Source organism: Barbus barbus (assembly GCF_936440315.1).
Source record: "Barbus barbus genome assembly, chromosome: 40".
NCBI classification, from domain to species: domain Eukaryota; kingdom Metazoa; phylum Chordata; class Actinopteri; order Cypriniformes; family Cyprinidae; genus Barbus; species Barbus barbus.
In genome coordinates, this window is record NC_136718.1 from 18,815,910 (window position 1) to 18,838,465 (window position 22,556).

The window sequence follows — 22,556 nt, forward strand, 5'->3', positions numbered from 1 at the left end:
CTGTAGTGGGGTCCTAGTGCTCAACATGCCCACCTGCTGTTAAACTTCTGCGGGTGTTTCTCCCTCATGGTGTGGAAGCGGTGAGCAATGGAAGCGTCCTGTTCCACAAACAATCAATAAAGTGAGAATGACAAATATACTAGGAGCTAATTAACAAAGTTTTTCAAATAACCTATTATATTGGCAGAGAAACAGAAAGAAAATGAGAGGATTGAAACTACATAAATGTGAATATAATAGAGGCCATATTTCAGATGAATGCAGTACTGTATGTGTCATACCACTCCAATGGAGAAGTAGTTGTTGATGATTTCGTAGGGCACAGGGTCACCTCTCTCCTGACTGTCCTCCAGGGTCACCTGTATGCTCCAGCGATCCATCGGAACCACAGAACTGCCCTCAATGTCCTTCAGGATCCGGCCCAGATCCACACCATCATAACCTATGACATTATAACAGTGTAAAACACTAAATATATAAATAAAAGCACATGTTCAAGTTTAAAGTTTAGGTTTTGCCCCTACCTCCTCCCCATCGAAGACAGCGTGCAAGATCATTTCCTGTGCCAAGAGGAAGCACGGCCACCGGGGGGCGCATTGGCAGGTTGGCTTTGTCTTAATGAGGAATTGAAAAGAACATTTGGTTGAAAGTGAACTGAGTGTTAAACATACAAATCCTCTTTGGTTTTGCTTTGAGCATCACACAATATATGTTTGATTTAGTTTCCAACCTATAGCGTCAAGGATCCAGCCAACTGTGCCGTCCCCTCCACAAACTAATATTCTGTAGTCTGGCACATCTCTGAAGAAACATAACCTGGTTTGGAAATGAAAGATCATATAGATTACAAGCTTTTTTTTACAAGCTTCTGTTAAAGTATTAAACCCAATATATCACCATCTACATTATGAAATGCAAAATGTGGATCATAAATCATGCATTTAGTCAATTTTTTATAGTTTTGTTATCCACAAGTTCAGTCAAGTGGATCCAGGGAACGAATAAAGACATACATATGCTGAAATGGGAGTGAAATCCTTACCCTGGTCCAGGTCCACCATTGGAAAGGTTATAAACCTGCCGAGGATTCAACAAGTACTGGAATTTCCGAAGGACTCTGTAAGAACGCACATTTTGTGAGTAAAAATTATAATTTAAAATAGTCATATCTAAGACACACAGGCAATTAGACAACAACTGATGGATGTATGGAAGGATGGAAGGAAGTGTTCTCACCTCTCCCCCTGTTTACCGCCACTTTTAGGATTCACAAACACCAAAAGAGGATGAGTGTCAGGAATTGGATTTATCTGTTTGGGTACAGAAAGTTGTGTGTTAGTTTCATTCAGTATCTCTTGTCTCTGCCTGGGAAAGCTGAAACATAAAAGACTGTTCAGGATGTGTCTTACCTGTAGTACCTGTCCATCAGGTGTAGTGTTGTGGTCACTCTCATCACTTGCAAATGCGCGGCCGTTCTTTATGCAGTTCAGCCTCTCCTATGTGAGGAAACAAAGAACAGATGATGTAATTAATCCAATTAATCTGTGCTTTTGTCCTCTATATAAGCAGACCTCTAATCTTTTCACCATTTAAACCATGTAATCAAGTTGTTTTAGTTTAGCAAAATGGCATCATTGTGCTTTTCCACAGTCATGGAACTGTGGAGGCTATATTTATCCTCTAATAAACATCTAATGTATATATAATCATTATAATAAAAGGGTACATGTACTGTAAGCATATATTTGAGTGTATTTTGCTGTATACTACAGATGCAAATCCTGAGACTTGAATCCATGGTATTAAGTAGGTCTTCCAGACAGACTTTAATTCGCATTACCTTGATGACGGGATAAATGGCCCACGGTGGTAAGATATGATCTCTGAAAGGGCCACAATCACATTCAAAGGGTTCCTGGGTTGCACACTCATCATGTCTCTAAAATATGACAGTAAAAAAAATCACGTAATAAAAAATGATGAACCAGTGTGAAAATGACAAACTGACCTGCTTCATTTGTGATATTTTATCAGCAGTGATTCTTAAGTGCATTTCTTTTTTTACCTAATGCTGCTATGTCCAGTACATATTAATCTTTTATTATATAAAGATCTTCGGCAACTGTATATTGTAGCTTTTCAGAAAGTCTCAGTCTCACCATGGTGTGACACCAGACACATCGTTTCCCAGTGAGGCCATGCAAGCTCTTTATCTTCTTCTGACACCGGTCACACTTCCCAGAATCACAGTTTCCACTCACCCAGTCATGGGCTGCAATCTGCATGCAAACAAATTAGATGCACATATGCTATTTACATTTCCAGAGTCCACTTGATGGCAGTACTAAAGAAAAAAGCTTATAGAAGATGCTTAAAGTGGGCTCTGTCTGCCCTGAGTCAAACAAATAAGATGTACAATAGAATAATTGTCCTTAATGAGACACCCTCATCACAGAACCTGGGACAATAAGAAATAAACTGATATTTTTAAATTATATGTAGCCTATTTTTAGACTATTTAAGATGTACTTATTAAAATATGTTCTTTTTATTTTTTCTTTAATTCTTGTACATACAGGTAGCATTAAAAGCTGTTTTAAGGTAGAATTTAATAGCATTTTTTATGTTTTATGCATATTACTTTTAACATTATTTACATGTATTATGTCATGGAATCCTGGGATGGGATATATCTGTATTGGTTTTAAATGTAATAAAAAAAAACAAAAAAATAAAGGTGTTCTTACCCCTGTCTCTTTCTTTGACATCACATATGTGCGGGTGCACAGAGCCGGGTTTTTATTTGCACACCGACCATGGACTGTGTATTTGCAGCCTGTGCATGATAGCAAATGTTTGTGACACATGAATCGAATCAGAACTAAAAATATGGGTTTGCAAGGTTATGCATAACTATATAGCTAGGTAGATAAACCACAATAAATGTCAACACACTGGATTTCAGGAATATATCTTGAAAAGTTTAGCATCTTAATGGCTAAAAGGAAACATTTCATTGGCAGTCTGGAAACACTGATTACATTTGCAAAGCAATCTGTGAACCTTTCTTGTAAATTACCCAGAATTCCACTCACAGGTGCAGCAGAGACCCTGTTTGCGCAGCCCCAGAAGCATATTCTGACAGACGTTGCAGTACACAGGCTTATTGAAATGTTTCAACCTCCACAGGTGCTGGCCGTCTCTTTGGGTCATCTTGGGAAAGTAGAAAAACATCATGTTAGAAAACATCTTTTTTTCTTTATAATCTGATTCTGTAAAATGTAACAGGTCGTTTAATATATGTTCCTATGAAGCTAAGAATCACATTCCTTTAATCTGCCTCTAACTAGAGTGTTACATGTAGTAAAACAAAGTAAAAAAGGTAAAGAAACGGGTATACAGCCTCATGACAAAAGAACATGAGTTCAAATTATTGTCTTAGTTCATCCAAAATTTTAAATGAATTCACTCACTCATGTCATTTCAAATCAGCATGAACTAATCGTTAAATCAGCAAATATTTACAGGTGAAATCCAGTTATTTCAACAGCCATTTTATTCCCACGTGATTGGGAATTTTGCATTAGGATGGAAGACTTTGCATTAGGATGGAAGATATTGCGATGGGTTCAAGTTAGTCGTGTAAATTCTCTTTGGTTTGAAAGTGACTTCTGTGTGTGCTATGCTTCCTATATCGCTATATGATCGACTATTTACACAGAAAAATCCTGCTAATGTGACTGCACCACGATTCTTGAACAAATCAGTTTGATTTTTGAACTGGAACAATTGGTTCAATTAAAAGAATATGCTCATTCATTCACAGCTTTGGTTCTTAAGTTCAACTCACTGAATCAGTAAACCAGTCGCAGCTTACGAGAGGGAAAGTTTAGCTGTGAATCATAACGCAATGTTATTGTATGACTTAAGAAGACTTAAAATATAGTCAAAGAGAGTCACTTAAACTACTTTTTGGCGTTTATTTAGCCATTTTTGAAGCTTAAAAAATCCTCTATGGCCTCTGTTGTAATAGGAATAATACATGGGTGAAGATTCACCAGACATTCTCCTCCAGTGCTTCACACAAAAAATAACAGCAATCAGGTTTGGAACAATATTAGGGTGATAAATGATGACATAATTTTTAGTTTTGGACAAACACCTTTAATAAATAAGATGAAATGTACTCATCTATTAAAGAAACAGATGACGACACAAGCGTAAATGAATGCTTATCAGTGGAAAGTGTTTTTGAACCACTCTCAGTGACTCACAAGAGTGTAGTTTTCTTGTTTATTTCACATTGCTTCTTTATCTTACACCTACTGACTATTCTTTATGAATTCAACGGCTGGCTGGAGGTGTTTAGGGTGGGCTGAGGACATTGACTCATGCAGTCACATCAGAGAATTATTAATAATTCAGAATTTTATTGGTTTGGATGACTCAGGCGGGAACTTCAGGCAGCCGAACAGGAGGTCAGAAACTGTAGCCCACGCAGCCATGCAGTAACTGGGCCTGATGGCTCAGCATAGCCCCTGTGTGCCACTTGGGCAGGTGGAAATAGCACACGGGGAAGTCCCTGGCTTTGATACATGGTTAAGCATAACCATGATACAAAGCTCTGGCTAACAAACCCAAGACAGGAATAAAAGTTTAGGCTGACTAAATTCATGTGATTAAAATAATCTACGTGACGGCACAAACTACATTTGCTGTAACAGACTGTGACCGCTGGTGTGAACAACGAATGTCTTGTAGTTGTAACTTCCGCACTGACTTTGCCTATGTGGTTTAACTGTGAACCATGCTTATTAGTGCTAAATGCACATTTCTGGTATGGAAGTGGCATTGGCTTAGCATTTAAAGGTTGAACTTTGGTTTTCATTATATGTAGCTGTAATTAATCATAGAAAAAAGTTGCTGTTATCTCTGTGGCTTGTCTCCAGGTCATGCACTAGCACAGTATGGACAGACAAAAGAGTCTTGGGTTATATAGCTTATGTTCCCCCTCCGGAGGAGTGTGAAGCCAGCTACTGCTCTAGTGTTACTTGCTGGATGCTAGCTTGAGCTTGCATTTTGAAGCTGCCAAGTGGCTTGTGTGAATAAATGCATGTCAGGGATATTCTGAACGCAAGCCTTCTTCAGATGCATGCTTATTTTAATGAGATGTCATGTAGATAAAGTAGATCTTATGCATGATGTGCTAATGAGATGCAAGGGATGTCTGGTTTGCAAAAATTCACGAGTCTATTTGCTGCTGGTATGTACATACCTCCTAGTTGTGAACTACCACAGACACAAAATTTAGATTCATCGAAAATCTATATGGGTTTACTACTGAAAAATTCTTCAAAGTTTTTAATCTGGTTCACCCATCATGACTTTACTGGCAAAAATGTGTGCACACCTGAGCACCACATTCATGTGTGCTTGTTAAAAATAAAAATGTAAATACTAAAATAAAGTGAAAATTAAATAAATAAAAATGTAAATAATAATTATATACATTTGGCTGTGCATAGAGTTGGGCAAAAAAGTATTTAGTCAGCCACCAATTGTGCAAGTTCTCCCACTTAAAAAGATGAGAGAGGCCTGTAATTTTCATCATAGGTACACTTCAACTATGAGAGACAAAATGGGGGGAAAGAATCCAGGAAATCACACTGTAGGATTTTTAATGAATTCATTGGTAAATTCCTCTGTAAAATAAGTATTTGGTCACCTACAAACAAGCAAGATTTCTGGCTCTCACAGACCTGTAACTTCTTCTTTAAGAGACTCCTCTGTCCTCCACCTGTATTAATGGCACCTGTTTGAACTTGTTATCAGTATAAAAGACACCTGTCCACAACCTCAAACAGTCACACTCCAAACTCCACTATGGCCAAGACCAAAGAGCTGTCGAAGGACACCAGAAACAAAATTGTAGACCTGCACCAGGCTGGGAAGACTGAATCTGCAATAGGCAAGCAGCTTGGTGTGAAGAAATCAACTGTGGGAGCAATTATTAGAAAATGGAAGACATACAAGACCACTGATAATCTCCCTCGATCTGGAGCTCCACGCAAGATCTCACCCCGTGGGGTCAAAATGATCACAAGTGATCAAAAATCCCAGAACCACACGGGGAGACCTAGTGAATGACCTGCAGAGAGCTGGGACCAAAGTAACAAAGGCTACCATCAGTAACACACTACGCCGCCAGGGACTCAAATCCTGCAGTGCCAGACGTGTCCCCCTGCTTAAGCCAGTACATGTCCGGCCCGTCTGAAGTTTGCTAGAGAGCATTTGGATGATCCAGAAGAGGATTGGGAGAATGTCATATGGTCAGATGAAACCAAAATAGAACTTTTTGGTAAAAACTCAACTCGTCGTGTTTGGAGGAGAAAGAATGCTGAGTTGCATCCAAAGAACACCATACCTACTGTGAAGCATGGGGGTGGAAACATCATGCTTTGGGGCTGTTTTTCTGCAAAGGGACCAGGACGACTGATCCGTGTAAAGGAAAGAATGAATGGGGCCATGTATCATGAGATTTTGAGTGAAAACCTCCTTCCATCAGCAAGGGCATTGAAGATGAAACGTGGCTGGGTCTTTCAGCATGACAATGATCCCAAACACACCGCCCGGGCAACGAAGGAGTGGCTTCGTAAGAAGCATTTCAAGGTCCTGGAGTGGCCTAGCCAGTCTCCAGATCTCAACCCTATAGAAAATCTTTGGAGGGAGTTAAAAGTCTGTGCTGCCCAGCGACAGCCCCAAAACATCACTGCTCTAGAGGAGATCTGCATGGAGGAATGGGCCAAAATACCAGCAACAGTGTGTGAAAACCTTGTGAAGACTTACAGAAAACGTTTGACCTCTGTCATTGCCAACAAAGGGTATATAACAAAGTATTGAGATGAACTTTTGTTAATACTTATTTTCCACCATAATTTGCAAATAAATTCTTTAAAAATCCTACAGTGTGATTTCCTGGATTCTTTCCCCCCCATTCTGTCTCTCATAGTTGAAGTGTACCTATGATGAAAATTACAGGCCTCTCTCATCTTTTTAAGCGGGAGAACTTGCACAATTGGTGGCTGACTAAATACTTTTTTGCCCAACTGTATAAGCATGTGCATGCATGTGAGCATGTTTTAGAAGAGTCACTATTGCTTGTACCAGTGTTTAAATAAATTACATGATTCCTAGCAATGTAACTAAATCTACAACAGATTTGCATGGGACATATATATATACAGTGGTGTGAAAAAGTGTTGGCCCCCTTCCTGATTTTTTTTCATGTTTGTCACACTTTAATGTTTCAGATCATCAAACAAATTTAAATATTAATCAAAGATAACACAAGTAAACACAACATGCAGTTTTTGAATTAAGTTTTTTATTATGAAGGGAAAACAAAATCCAAACCCACATGGCCCCGTGTGAAAAGTGCTTGCCCCCTAAACCTAATAACTGGTTGGGCCACCCTTAGCAGCAACAACTGCAATCAAGCGTTTGTGATAACTTGCAATGAGTCTATTGCAGTGCTGTGGAGTAATTTTGGCCCACTCATCTTGGCAGAATTGTTGTAATTCAGCCACATTGGAGGGTTCGAGCATGAACTGCCTTTTTTAGGTCATGCCACAGCATCTCAATAGGATTCAGGTCAGGACTTTGACTAGGCCACTCCAAAGTCTTAATTTTGTTTTTCTTCTGCCATTCAGAGGTGGATTTGCTGGTGTGTTTTGGATCATTGTCCTGCTGCAGAACCCACGTTCGCTTCAGCTTGAGGTCACGAACAGATGGCCGGACATTGTCTTTCAGGATTTTTTGGTAGACAGCTGAATTCATGGTTCCATTTATCACAGCAAGTCTTCCAGGTCCTGAAGCAGCAAAACAGCCCCGGACCATCACACTACCACCACCATATTTTACTGTTGGTATGATGTTCTTTTTCTGAAATGCTGTTACTTTTACGCCAGATGTAATGGGACACCTTCCAAAAAAGTTCAACTATTGTCTCGTCAGCCCACAGAGTATTTTCCCAAAAGTCTTGGGGATCATCAAGATGTTTTCTGGCAAAACTGAGACGAGCCTTTATGTTCTTTTTGCTCAGCAGCGGTTTTCGTCTTGAAGCTCCACAATGCACGCCATTTTTGCTCAGTCTCTTTCTTATGGTGGAGTCATGAACACTGACCTTAACTGAAGCAAGTGAGGCCTGCAGTTCTTTAGATGTTGTTGTGGGGTCTTTTGTGAGCTCTTGGATGAGTCGTCGCTGCGCTCTTGGGGTAATTTTGGTCGGCCGGCCACTCCTGGGAAGGTTTACCGCTGTTCCATGTTTTCACCATTTGTGGAAACATTAAAGTGTGACAAACATGCAATAAAATAAAAAAATCAGGAAGGGGGCCAACACTTTTTCACACCACTGTATATATATATATGTGTGTGTGTGCGTGGGCAATAATTTTCATAAAATGGTAAGTTTTTTATTGTTTTTTAAAGCCCCTTCTGGAAAAATTAAATTTTATATATACTTTTTTTATTTTATTTAATTCATGTGAAATAATTCTTATATGATGATAAAATACAATTTTAAAATTGATCAGAGGTAAAAATAAAATATGACAATAAAATAAATATATTTAAAAAATTTAAAATAAATTAATTTAAAAAAATGGTAATATGCTTTTGGTTGTGCATATAAGTATGTGCGTGCATCCAAACATGTTTTGAAAGTGTCAGTGTTGCTTACACTAGTGCAAAGTAAGCAGGCTTTTGTTGGTGTGCTATTTTGAGGTTAAGCCTGAGTGTTCTCAGTAGGACAGAGCGCAATAAATATATACATCTAGTAAATTTGAATGTTTCCTCTTTGTTTCTTTTTGCTTCCGAGCAGTGTAATCTGAGGTACAGTCTTGTACGCTCTAAAAATAGCAGCTCTCTGATACTGCATCTGAAACTGAGTGTTAGGGTGTACCGCAGAGAGGGTGTACAATCAATGACGAGAGAAGGAAGAATTCAGTCCAGGGTGTTTATTTCAGTGCAACCTTGGAGGTTCCCCAAAAAAAGTAAAAAAAAAAAAAAAAAAAAAAAAAAAAAATGAAGGGAAGGGGAAAAAAAAACTAAAGAAATTATATATATATATATATATATATATATATATATATATATACAAAAGCGGTTCAAAACTATTTACGAGATGTTCACGGGTGTACTCTGACTACGCCAATATTCAGGCCCAAAAGTACAACAACCCGCACACAGTTTCAACACACTCCAAAAACACCATTTAAAATGGCTACCAGGAGTCCTTTTATAGAGTTAGGCTCCTCCCACTTTAGAACATACCATGTGGAGGTGCACAACAATTTAAAAACAAGGCAAAGCTAGAATTATAAAATTATATAAACAATTAAATTACAGCACACAAACAGGAAAGTAACCACACATCTACTACAATTTATGTTAATTTGCCGGCATTTAGAGTGTGTGTGTGTGTGTGAATAATGGTGTAAACTGTTTGTGTGTGTACATGTGCTCCTGCAGTCCTTCCAAAATTAAAGTCATAAGTCACAGTCCATCTGTGACAGTGAGAATCTATGCTTGTGTTTTCCTACCTTCAGTCCCAGTAAAACCAGTAGCGGGACGTTATTCATTCCCCCCTCCACCCATTCCTGTAATGACACCGTTCCACTGCTATCTGCGTCAATCGCTGTCATCATATCCTTCAGCACCTGAGAACAAGCACATTGTGCAATGAGAAAGTATATGCTTTTATATTAGTGTGTTTCTGTTGTAACCTGTATATGATGTAACTAAATCATCACTTCATTTGAATCATAAGGAGCAACATAATGCAAATGATCTTGTCAGATTAATTTTTTAGCTTCTTTATTTTGCCCCATGACAAGTTGATTCATGCCAAATTAGGAGGAATGTCTCTTCAGCAAGGTGTGGTTAAGAAGGAAAGTATCTTGTCGAATGCATAGGCATATAACTTCTTCTTGGCAAATATTACACACAGACACACACACACACACACACACACACACACACACACACACACACACACACACACACAAAAAAAACACAACTCACAGGCCTCAGTTCAGACACATCCCAACCGAGGTAATCTGCTGCGTGCATCATCTGGGCAATAATGCGGTCCACTTCCTGTTTTTCAGAAACATGACTGGTTATAGACTTTACCGAAAGATATAATTTGAGCATGATGATTCAGTTTTGTTACATAATGAGGAATTGGAAGTAGATTATATTTCAGGCTAAGACCACCCACCGAACTGTCCAGGACACCGTTGCCATCTCTGTCATAGAGCCTGAAGGCAACTGTGAAGGGAAAACATGGAGATGTACTGCAAAGATGGCAACAATTATTATAGAGATTCAAAGAGATTTACATTCAAGTTTGTCCATGGGCTGCCCGTCTTCCAGGAGAGAGAAATAACAGGACACATCCTTCAGAAAGACTTCCCCTAAAAGCGAAATCAAAGACAGCCTTATATTCAGAATACAAGAAATCCTCTGTTTTATTAGTTTCATTATTTGAAACAAAAAACTAGTTAAAAATGAGTAATTATTTTATAGAGTAAAATAGTAAATCCTATCTTTTTGATAGCATTTTATCAAACATAGTATTGAACTGAGAAAGTGCCTTTAAACGGTGTAAATAAATAAATATGATTCCCTGTAATGTAATAAAATTTGTTGATTCACTTAAAGATTTGCTTATACATGGGGCCTATACATGTACACTATCATTCCAAAAGTTTGGAGTCTGTAATATTTTTTGAAACTTTTGAAATTAGTCTCTTATCCAAAGCTGCATTTATTTGGTCAAAAATACAGTAAAAAATATATATATATTATTACAATTTAAAATAACTATTTTAATATATTTTAAAATGTAATTTATTTCTGTGATGACATGAATTTGCAGAATAAGAAATCATTCTAGTATGCTGACTTGCTATACAGTTGTGATGCTTAATATTTGTGCATAAAGCATTATACTTAATTTTACGATTCTTTCTTGAATAGAAAGTTTAAAACAACAGCATTTATTTGACATATCTTGAATCAATATAAATGTCTTTACTGACATTTTTAAGTATTAATTCCATTAAAAAAAAAAAAAAAAAAACAACTTTTGAATGGTAGTGTATGCATGTATGTGTATACACACATACATATACATGACCCACTGTTTTCATCTGATCTTGCTGACTCTGAGTTCTGGAAGGATCTGAACAGCCGCTGGCACAGATCCGTTGGGAAGTCCTCCACCTCCAAATATGTCTTCAGGAAGAGGCGGAAACCTTCCTCATCAATGCACTAAAGACAGATAATTTTGTACAATACAGGATGAGTTATGGTGCATTAAAGGCTGCTACGCATTCAAGGAACACAAAATACACACAAACCACTAACACACTTAGTTTTTGGAATTTATCATTGGGCTTTTTAATAACATCTATTTTGGTGATCATTCAGAAAGTACACATTATTGGAAACTAATAAAGTCATAAAATTATCTAGAACCTTCTCAAGGGGATGTAACAGAGATCCAATTAGATTCTGCACTACAAACCTAATCCTAGTTCTACTAACAGTGCCTGCTGTTCCTGTCCTAGTTTTTAAAAGGGGAAAAAAAGCCTATCAAGTTGTATTCAAACTTCAAAGGCCTCAGGATACTGCTGTTCTATCTGGAGTAAAAAGAGGAAAACTGAGATATATGCTATGCTAGTCAGATACTCCTCCCATACTGGCATACGCAAGACTTCCATGACATCATTTGTTGTTTATTTTGCTTTAGTCACGCAACACAAGCAAAATATAAAGCTTAGAGTGAGACAAATTCCTGAAACAAAACTCTTGAAGCATTGATTTCCAGTGTTTGAGAGCCAAGTCAGCACATAGTCAGCTGAAAAACTAGTGCACATACCAGGTATACGGACTAAATCTTTGCAACATGAGCATGTCTGAATAGCAAATCTTTTAAAAGCTATAATCCCACGATATCAGAGCAATCTCTTTCCATTTTACACTGAACTTCCTGTTGTTTAACTATTATAATTGTGTTTGGAAGCAGCTAACTTTGTAAAGGAAAGTAGTCAGAAATAAGTATTTTTTTTTCCCAATGGAACAGTTTATCGAACCATTCTGAAATCTAATATATATCATTTTAGATTTTAATACATATGTATATTATGTTTTGCATAATATTTATCACAATAGCCTGATGTATTAAATATTATGTTTTGCATAATATTTAATACATCAGGCTTTTGTGATAAAATTCTGATAGCTTGTGATGTAAACCAATAAGATCTTTACTAATTGGGGAGGGCAAAACATATGCAATGCAAAACAACGATGATTTAGATACAAATGAACTTATTTCTGTACAAATAAACAGTCTTCAAAAGCCTGTTGCATTATTTTTATATTTACATTTTAACAGGATGTAAAAAAAAAAAAAAAAAAATGCTTCAGTCCAGTAAATGCTCATCCTGAAATATTACTAACAATATAAAAGTTTTTTTTTTTTTTTTTTTTTTTTTACATTTTATTTAAAATCATTACATGTGGACGTGGACATTTTTTGAATTATACTAAAAGGCCTTTTACTTATGAATAAAATATGAAATATTGTGCTGAAATATAAAATATCAGTAACACCAATTCTCACTATTACACACTATCACTACAGTGGGGCAAATAAGTATTTCATACACTGCTGATTTTTCAAGTTTTTCAAGCAAATAAGTATTTGATACAATAGAAAAATAGAACTTAATATTTTGTACAGAAACCTTTGTTTACAATTACAGAGGTCAGACGTTTCCTGTAGTTCTTGACCAGGTTTGCACACACTGCAGCAGGGATTTTGGCCCACTCCTCCATACAGGTCTTCTCCAGATCCTTCAAGTTTTGGGGCTGTCGCTGGGCAACACGGAGTTTCAGCTCCCTCCATAGATTTTCTATTGGGTTCAGGTCTGGAGACTGGCTAAACCACTCCAGGACATTGAAATGCTTCTTACGGAGCCACTCCTTAGTTGCCCTTGCTGTGTGTTTGGGGTCACTGTCATGCTGGAAGACCCAGTCACGACCCATCTTCAATGCTCTTACTGAGGGAAGGAGGTTGTTGCCCAAAATCTCGCGATACATGGCCCCATCCATCCTCCCCTCAATACGGTGCAGTCGTCCTGTCCCCTTTGCAGAAAAGCACCCCCAAAGCATGATGTTTCCACCCCTATGCTTCACGATTGGGATGGTGTTCTTGGGATTGTACTCATCCTTCTTCCTCCAAACACGGCGAGTGGAGCTGATACCAAAAAGTTCTATTTTGGTCTCATCTGACCACATGACCTTCTCCCATGCCTCCTCTGGATCATCCAGATGGTCTTTGGCAAACTTCAGATGGGCCTGTACATGTGCTGGCTTGAGCAGGGGGACCTTGCGTGCGCTGCAGGATTTTAATCCATGACGGTGTAGTGTTACTAATGGTAACCGTTGAGACTGTGGTCGCAGCTCTCTTCAGGTCATTGACCAGGTCCTCCGTGTAGTTCTAGGCTGATCCCTCACCTTTCTCAGGATCATTGATACTCCACGAGGCAAGATCTTGCATGGAGCCCCAGTCTGAGGGAGATTGACAGTCATCTTGAATTTCTTCCATTTTCTAATAATTACGCCTTCTCACCGAGCTGTTTGCCTATTGTCCTGTAGCCCATCCCAGCTTTGTGCAGGTCTACAATTTTGTCCCTAGTGTCCTTAGACAGCTCTTTGGTTTTGGCCATAGTGGAGAGGTTGGAGTCTGATTGATTGAGTGTGTGAACAGGTGTCTTTTATACAGTTAACGAGTTCAAACAGATGCAATTAATACAGGTAATGAGTGGAGGATAGGAGGGCTTCTTAAAGACAAACTAACAGGTCTGTGAGAGCCAGAATTCTTGCTGGTTGGTAGGTGATCAAATACTTAATTCATGCAATAAAATGGAAGTTAATTATTTAAAAATCATACAATGTGACTTTCTGGATTTTTTTAATATTCTGTCTCTCACAGTTGAGGTGTACCTACGATGAAAATTACAGATCTCTCCATTCTTTGTAAGTGGGAAAACTTGAAAAATCGGCAGTGTATCAAATACTTATTTGTCCCACTGTAGTTGCTTATTATCATGCCTATTAATAACATTGGCTTTTTTTATTAGTACATATTCTTCATGACCATATTCTACATCCCTAATCCTACCCAATAACAACTACCTAACTAATTATTAATAAGCTGCAAATTAGGAGTTTATTGATGCAAAAGTCATAGTTAATGGTTTGTTAATGTCGAGAATTAGACCTTAAATAAAGTGTGACCAAAATATCAAATATCATGCGGAAGGCATGTAGACGATTGTGTACAACAGGTTTTCAGCAAAGTTTTGATCATTTTAGAGGCCTTAGAAATTCATATATCAAACATGATACAGTAGGCTTTATAGGCTTAAATCATGCAGCTTATTGAAGAGATGTGCTCTTAGACAATTTTTGCCAGCAAACTGATGAAACGGGTTGAAAAATCCCTGTGATTTGCATCATAACTACTTGGGGATCAGCTGTTTTGGCTCAGGTCACCAGAATACCCTAGTAAATGCGTAGCAATACTCTTTAAAAAAAAATAAAAAAATAAATCACAGAGAATAGGAACCGCAGAAAAAAAAAGACCTGGCAACCACCCACTACAGCTTCACATAACAGCAGGAAGTTTGACTAAGCAGGTACACCTTACATGAATCGTCCAGCGGATGAGCTCAGATATGCTAAACCAGACGTGAAGTGATTCACATTACAGAGATGGATGGATCTGTTCATGGGTAATTGGACTAACATGCTGTAAAAGCAGAGTGCTGACAGTTGGCCCCTGGCAGCCTGTTCACTCACCTCTCCGTATCTGTACTTGGCTAACCTGCCATCTGCATTGAATTCCTTTAACACATCTTTTACTTTTAAACTGCAGTCTGCAAAGAGATAGAGAGGGCGAGTGGGAGGAAGCAAAGAAAGAGTGAAAGAGAGAGAAAAAAAAGACAAGATGACATTTTGGCACAAAGAACCACAGATATCACACCTTATAATGAATCTACATCAAGCCTGCATGAAAAACAGGCTTAGCAAGAACTCACTACACATTTAGGGCAAGTATCTACAAAACCTTACTGTATAAAAATTCTTCAATCATGCATGAGACACATGGATGGAGCAATCAAAGGGGTCAAGGTTTGGTTGCTTAGTATGACCCTGTTAGCCCCTGCTGGTCAGATATTACAATTACAGGAAATTAAAAATGTCTTTCTCCATTGACGGCCATTCAAAATAGGCGGAACCATATATCCATATATTCATGGACATGTCCTGGCTGGGATTTCTGAATTGCATAAACTGTCCAGGTTTTGGCTTTGTTTTCCTATTGATGTGCTCTCTCCAGTCCTCGTGTTATATGAATGTAGTTTTGCGTTGCTTTGACTGTTTTCTGTAAATCCCACCTTCTTGCCATGATTGGCCAATTATGAATAATGCCTGCATAGTGGATGATCTTGGTCAAACTACTTTTCAGTTATTATCTTCAGTAAGAATGACATTTTAAGCAATTTACAAATCAGATTTACCAGGACAAGGATTTATGATGGCCCTATGTATTTTGACAAAATTATTTTAAATTGCAAATAAAATGTGTAATTTTTATTTTTATGCTAAATTTAAATCCTAAATATATTATAGTATATGCTTTACCAGTTCACAACTCATTCTGAAGTGCTTTTAAAGATTGAAATGGAACATCCATGAAGAAACACCTGGAATAATTTATTTACATTTACACTTAAGCATTTATCCGATGCTTTTATACAAATATATATATATATACAAATATATATATATATATATATATATATATATATATATATATATATATATATATATATATATATATATATATACACATTCATTCTAAAAGCTTGTAACGTCGCATAAAGCAAAATATTTGTGATTTTAATATTTTATCCAATATATTATAATATAGCCTATAAGGACATGAAAGTGTACTGTATACATTGAAAAATACTTGGTGTTTCACAAACATTTAGAATGAAATGGCAACTAACACTCTGTATTAAACATGACATTTTGAAGTGGATAAAACAGAAACATATTGTCTTGTAAAATGTATTCCAATAATTTGTTTTATTTACATCAAATCCTTTCTTAGTGTAGTAACAATGATCATTGTGCATTATTAAGAATACTATTGAATAATATGAATTAATTATTATTCTATAACATCAATACGTGACACTTTTCAGCGTCCATTAAATTAGATATGTTAGTGAGAAGACTGATAATATGGTGTCCTTTTTACATGCTACTACATGTACTTATATTATAGTAATAACAGTAAATTAAACAATTACATGCAAGCAACCTTAAACCAAACCCTATTCCTATCCCTAAACCTATATTAAGTACATGTTGTTAAATAATATTAGTCATTACTTTGTCATTAGTCATTGTACAATTACACAATAACAAGGACACCTTAAAATAAAGTGTAAGCAGAAAAATTATTTTCTTTTTGTCTTTCATCGCATCATATTATTGACATTATCAAAATCCAAATGATGTCAATCAGTCAGTCTTTCCCAACACTAGTTGTCCATGTATAAAATACTTAAGCAAATGCATGCATGTAAAACTGTAAGTAAACTGGGCTCACAGATGTCTTGGATGCACACGAATGGCATGTTTTTTCGACCCTGAGAATAAAGTGTCATTCCGCACTTAAGGACTGAGAGTGAGTCATGGTTTGTAATGAGGCCGAGCGTTTAGTGAGAGTGGGAGGGATGTGTGGGCATCACAGACTTACAGTCAATGTACTGCTGAAGCTGGATGAAGTCTACCGGCCTCAGCTCTCTGTCATCCGACTCGCCCGGGTCTGACATCACGCAAGAGCCTCTGAATAACACTGAAAGAGTGAAAGAGAAAGATTGGTGAGAGGAAAACACACAGATGAAAGCCATATCCATCTTCTCTTTTTATGCATTAAGATGTTTTCATGCACTTAAAGCGAAAGGAAAACCCATAATATAACCAAAAGCCATTAAGATACTGATGATGAGAGAAAAGCTTTAGACTTAGACACAATTATGTAAATACAAAGCATGTACACTGTTGTCATTCTCGTTGCACATTCCATAAATGCTTTGACAATGACAGACAAAATTAATCATTGTTGCATTTTAGTGTGAATATTCTAATACTATATGATAATAAAATAGTCCATGAACACGGAGAACCTTTTGTAAAAGAAAGTAACAAGTTCACCTTTTGCCTTTCTGATGTCCAAAATGTTACTTATTCTTTCAGGCTGAGCAAAGACTAAAAATGTGTCTGAATAATTTGCTACTCATGCATTAACAGAAAAGTGTGTCCTGTATAGTCAAACCATACAAGAATTCTGCATTCTGGATATATATAAAAAGAATATGTAAAAAATTCTGGATGCTGCAGCATGTTTCTTATATTATATATAAGAAACAAATAGCCTACTTTTATTTACCAGGAAGGCATTACATTACAATTGCTACATAATATTAATAATAATAATAATAATATAATCAGTTTCAAATAAACTTTTGAACTTTCTATTCACCAAAGAAATATGAAAAAGATGTATCATGGTTGCCACAACTATATTATAATAAGAAGAAATGTTTCTTGAGCATTGAATCAGCATATTAGAATGATTTCTGAAGGATCATGTAACACTAATGCATCAAAGGAATTATTTTTATAGCATTTTGGATCAAAACAAATGCAGCCTGGGTGAGCATAAGAGATTTCTTTCAAAACCATTAAACATCTTTTATTGTTTTATAAAAAATTATCATTTATTTATTGCATTATGTATTTAAAAAAGAAACACTGGTTTAGACACTTTTATGTATATCAGCCTGGCTATGTAAAACAGGATGTCACATCATCAATCATCCATTTACATAGTAAAGTCACTGCGACATACTCAAGAAACCAAAACTATGCCAGCATAAAACCCGCTTCTGCTCATAGGTCACATGATTAACAAAAAGGTTATGTTCCCATTTAAAAGAATTGTCGTGTGTTCTGTGTATGACACCAGTGGAGAGCTGATAGAAACGAGTTTGATATTCACATATTACTGTTTTATTTGCTGAAAGAATAAAGAGTACAGCTATGCACAACAATCAAAACATATTCAAGGACAAGAGGCTAAATGAGACACAATATCTCTTTATGTGTGTGTGTGTGTGTGTGTGTGTGTGTGTGTGTGTGTGTGTGTGTGTTATATAGAAACCTCATGTTTCTGGGTCTTATCTGTAATGGAAAATGGATCAGCACTCTCATTAAAGAAAAAGGCAGTCTAGGGAGATCAGTATGCTAGTCCCAGGCTAAAGCTTTTCTTCCTGTGCACATTCATTAACGTGTCTTCAAACTTTTTAACACAAGCCAAACAGCTTTTATGGAGAATAAATGGGTGACCTATTTAAAGCAAGTCTACGTCTAGAGATCTATTTTTTAGCAACTAATAATAGTAGTAGAAATAAAAGTTTCATAACAGTGACTCTGCATGTGTGTTTTTGTGAACACAGAAAACTAGCCACATATTTAAAACCAACAAACAAACATATGCAAAGCTCTAGTCTGACAAATAGGAGGAGTACTATTACCTTAACCTCTTATGAAAGTTTGTTAGCATGAGAACAATGGTACAATACACTTTAAAGGTAGTTTATGTTCTTCCTCGAATGATAGAGCTCAGAAACTCTGATGCGACGGAAAAGGCAGCGAGAATGAAGCCCGTACACCCACTCCTCTCATGTGATGTGAGCTAACAAAGGGTCACACCGTTCTCACTTAATTCCCTCAAAAGGTTAGTGTCGTTGCCTAGGAACTTTGTTTGTGTGGCCTATTCCATGTATATGTGGTTGGGTGTATGTGTGTGTGAGAGAGAAAGAGAGAGAAAGTTGGGAAAACAAAAGCAATACGTTTCTGTCAACAGCAGAAGCTAGCCAGTGCATGACAGACCATTTTACATACACACTGCAGTCTTATCAATCATTTTGGAATGATAGAAGAAACACATGTTTTAAATGTCACTTATGTATTTTTAAATCAAGTCAAGGAAAAAGTCGAGGTTCTCTAGCTAGCAAATAATCATTTGAATTGCATGCTTTCAAATTGAGTCACATTGTGAAATGAAACGACATATTTTCAAATCAGATTTTTCTGCTCTAAGATTTGTATTAAAATGGATATATCTCATGGAGAAATGTCATGATCATTAATATACTGACCTGAAAAATAATAAGTAAAAATAAGTACACCCCTGCTTTAGAAGAAAATCATAACGTAAAATCAGCATGAATTAAAGTCAGTACCAATGTTACTCTTGTGATGTCTACTTATATAATTATTTTTTCATACTGCTGTAATACGAATGAGATTTTTTTTCATTTCAATACGCTATAGACAATTAGGAGATTGGTTTAATTGTCATGAAAATAATGTCACAATGCAATAACTCCTATTGGGCCTAAAACAGGCTTCATTTTCTTTATACGAAATATAATAATATTTATTTTTAGTAGGGCTGTCAATAGATTACAATTTTTAATCGTGATTAAATCGCACCCTTTTTGTCATGAAATTGAGCAGAACACTATTTATCTTGTTTAACACTTGTTATTTATCTTGTTTTTTAGTCTTACACGAGTTTGGCGTGAATTATGAGAGTTTTTCATTAATGTTAAACCAAATGACAATAAGCATAACACCAACAGAATGGTCATATTTGATACTGACAGTCTTGCTTCACACCAGTTTTAATAGTCAGTTGCTGCAGTTTACTGCTTCTGGCTGCAGGTCTTGGTCTCTCTCTCGCTGTCTTTCTGAATCTCTAATTGTTTGGGTTGAGCACAGAAGCGTGGTAATTTGATTCTGGGCTTCCTCATCACTTATTTGCATGCATAGCTCTCTGTTTTTTGGAAGGAGACAAATCTCTGCTTCACCAAACACTTGGTTCAGTAAAATGCAGCGCTAAGAGCTCTTTGTGGCTCGGCTCAAAGTACACAGTTTTTGAGACCACCCACAAAAACAAGACGCAAACCATAACATCACACTTTTAGACTATAAATTGTTTTCATTTTTCAGAAACGGCTGCCTGTCATTTATACCATAAAGAAGCACATTCATTCAGCCCAATGTGTCCATTAGCCCAGGTGGATAATTTGTTTTTTCCATTATAGATGAAGGTTCAGTTTTATATTATTATTGATTACGGCTCTCAGGTCATTTTTTTATAATGAATGCCCGACAACCAATATTTAATAATATTATATAAATAAACTCAAATTATGTCCTTTATTTATTCATTTCCTGTAGCTCAAATAGTAGAGCATGGCGCTAGCAACGCCAAGGTCATGAGTTTGATTCCCAGGGAAAGCGAGAGCTGATAAAATGTAAAAAAAAAAAAAACCTGTAACTTGAATGCAATGTAAGTCGCTTTGGATAAGAGCGTCTGCTAAATGCATTAATGTAAATGTATTTATTTAGCAGTATAACATGCTGTATAATGCTCCTTATCACAAAATAAATATATTTGAAGCTGTATATTACTGTTTGCTCTACTATTCTAATATTACACTTGGCAGCCCCCACAAGTACATGAGAGTCATGTGTATCTTTTGATGGTAATCTTTATGCCATCCTAAATCATGCAGGTAAAAATGTCAGCAGAATTACAGAAATGTCAGTAACATTAAGGAAGTAGTGGAAGTTTGTAGTAGTTAGTTTCATGTTGCTGAGAGATTCCCCTGTATTGTGCATTGTGGCATGCTTCTCTCTTCCTGTATTTGTAACTTTAGCTGGCAGTGCACTTAAATAGTGCTGCAGTGTGACAGTGTTCAAATATTCCATGTACACTCCTTTTAAAATTTGAAGAATGTTGTATAAACTAGCTCTGCGAGCTCTGTTTACAGGTAAACTACTACTACTAAAAGAAAACATGCAACATTGCAAATGACTGTTGCATAAGGCCAACAAATTAAATTGCAGCAGTAAATCACCCAGCCACTATCTCACCTATTAAGTTGCATTTCCAACCCACTTTACCAGAAAATCTGGACTTAGAACACAACATTGACTAGACAGAGGTGCGGTGAGTGATTTTCACGCAAGATAAAAATACTGAGGTTACAAGCCTGTTCTAGTGATCTAATATTAGCCATTCATGTATTATTTGCCTTTACAATGCCTTTTAAAACTATTTTTAGGAACAATACTTTTTAAAGCTTTGTGCTGTTTGTACAAGCTGTCGCCTTGTGTCAAGTCAAACTGCTGCTTTGTATCTGCAAGAGTTTATATATTCAAGTGTTTTCCCCTTCCTTCCCTAGAGGAATATCTATCTGATTGCTCAAAGGTTGCTCTTTCATAACTCAGCAGACGTAATGAAGACGTTATGAAGACCTTTCCTTGTAGTTATCCCTATATATATATATATATATATATATATATATATATATATATATATATATATATATATATATATATATATATATATATATATATATATATACACACACACACACACAGTGCCCTCCATAAGTATTGGAACAGTAAAGACAAAATTGCTCTGTTGGCTGTGGAGTCAAGACATTTACAAATATGATTAAACGATGAATATGAGACAAAACTACAGAATGTCACATTTTATTGTTTAGAGTTCATCCCACTCATTGATGTGAGCATAAGTATTGGGACAGTTGAACATAAGACAGATATAAAATATTAAAAGCTATTATTTAGTTGCAGATCCCTTGCGCACAATCACAGCAGTGAGTCTGTGACCCCTAGACATCACCAGACTCTTGGTCTCATCCTTTGAAATACTTTTCCCAGCCTTTAATGCAGCCAATTCCAATTGTTGCTTGTTTTGGGGATTTTCTGCCTTTACTCTCCTCTCCAGCTGATGAAATTCATGTTCAGTCGGATTTAAATCTGGAGATTGACTTGGGCAATCGAAGCCTTTCCATTTCTTTGCCCTTATAAATTCCTTGACTGAACTGGCAGGGTGTTTTGGGTCACATGCAATATGAAGCACTTCCCAATGAATCTGGTGGCATTTTCTTGAATATTGGTAGGCAAGATGGTTTTGTACCCTTCCAAATTCATTCTGCTACTGTCATCATACATTAAGTCATCAGTAAAGTTGAGAGGGCCTGTTCCAGAGGCAGCCCATGCCATGACACCACCTCCACCATGCTTTACAGATGAGGCTGTATGCTTGGGATCATTTGCAGTTCCCTTTTTTTCTCCACATTTTTGCTTTCCCATCACTTAGATAAAGGTTCATCTTTGTTTCATCAGTCCATAAACACAGTTCCAAAACTCTTCTGGCTTTTTTGCCTTTCTATTTCTGGTGCTGGTCAGGTTTGCATCTTGCTGTGTAGCATCTGTAATTCTGTGTCAAAGTCTCC

At 36.7% G+C, this 22,556-nt stretch overlaps 1 protein-coding gene across 3 annotated transcripts in view; it reads right to left on the reverse strand.

Annotated features, from left to right (window-relative positions):
• Positions 1 to 22,556, reverse strand: part of LOC306859845 (diacylglycerol kinase alpha-like) — a 33,926-nt gene that overhangs the window by 4,051 nt on the left and 7,319 nt on the right. The window contains exons 2-19 of one of the 3 annotated variants that reach the window (XM_079401187.1): positions 16,910 to 17,008; positions 14,935 to 15,011; positions 11,205 to 11,334; positions 10,401 to 10,475; positions 10,280 to 10,329; positions 10,081 to 10,155; positions 9,600 to 9,716; positions 3,096 to 3,213; positions 2,748 to 2,836; positions 2,160 to 2,279; positions 1,841 to 1,939; positions 1,410 to 1,496; positions 1,237 to 1,310; positions 1,043 to 1,117; positions 731 to 816; positions 525 to 614; positions 282 to 442; positions 34 to 98 (exon numbers count right to left, since the gene is read on the reverse strand). In XM_079401187.1, the coding sequence (XP_079257313.1) occupies positions 34 to 98; positions 282 to 442; positions 525 to 614; positions 731 to 816; positions 1,043 to 1,117; positions 1,237 to 1,310; positions 1,410 to 1,496; positions 1,841 to 1,939; positions 2,160 to 2,279; positions 2,748 to 2,836; positions 3,096 to 3,213; positions 9,600 to 9,716; positions 10,081 to 10,155; positions 10,280 to 10,329; positions 10,401 to 10,475; positions 11,205 to 11,334; positions 14,935 to 15,011; positions 16,910 to 16,985 (1,664 nt within the window). In that variant the 5' untranslated portion in view covers positions 16,986 to 17,008. Of the gene's footprint in view, positions 1 to 33; positions 99 to 281; positions 443 to 524; positions 615 to 730; positions 817 to 1,042; positions 1,118 to 1,236; positions 1,311 to 1,409; positions 1,497 to 1,840; positions 1,940 to 2,159; positions 2,280 to 2,747; positions 2,837 to 3,079; positions 3,214 to 9,599; positions 9,717 to 10,080; positions 10,156 to 10,279; positions 10,330 to 10,400; positions 10,476 to 11,204; positions 11,335 to 14,934; positions 15,012 to 16,909; positions 17,009 to 22,556 lie in introns of those variants that run through there. The other 2 variants (XM_079401188.1, XM_079401189.1) reach the window with 2 other exon arrangements.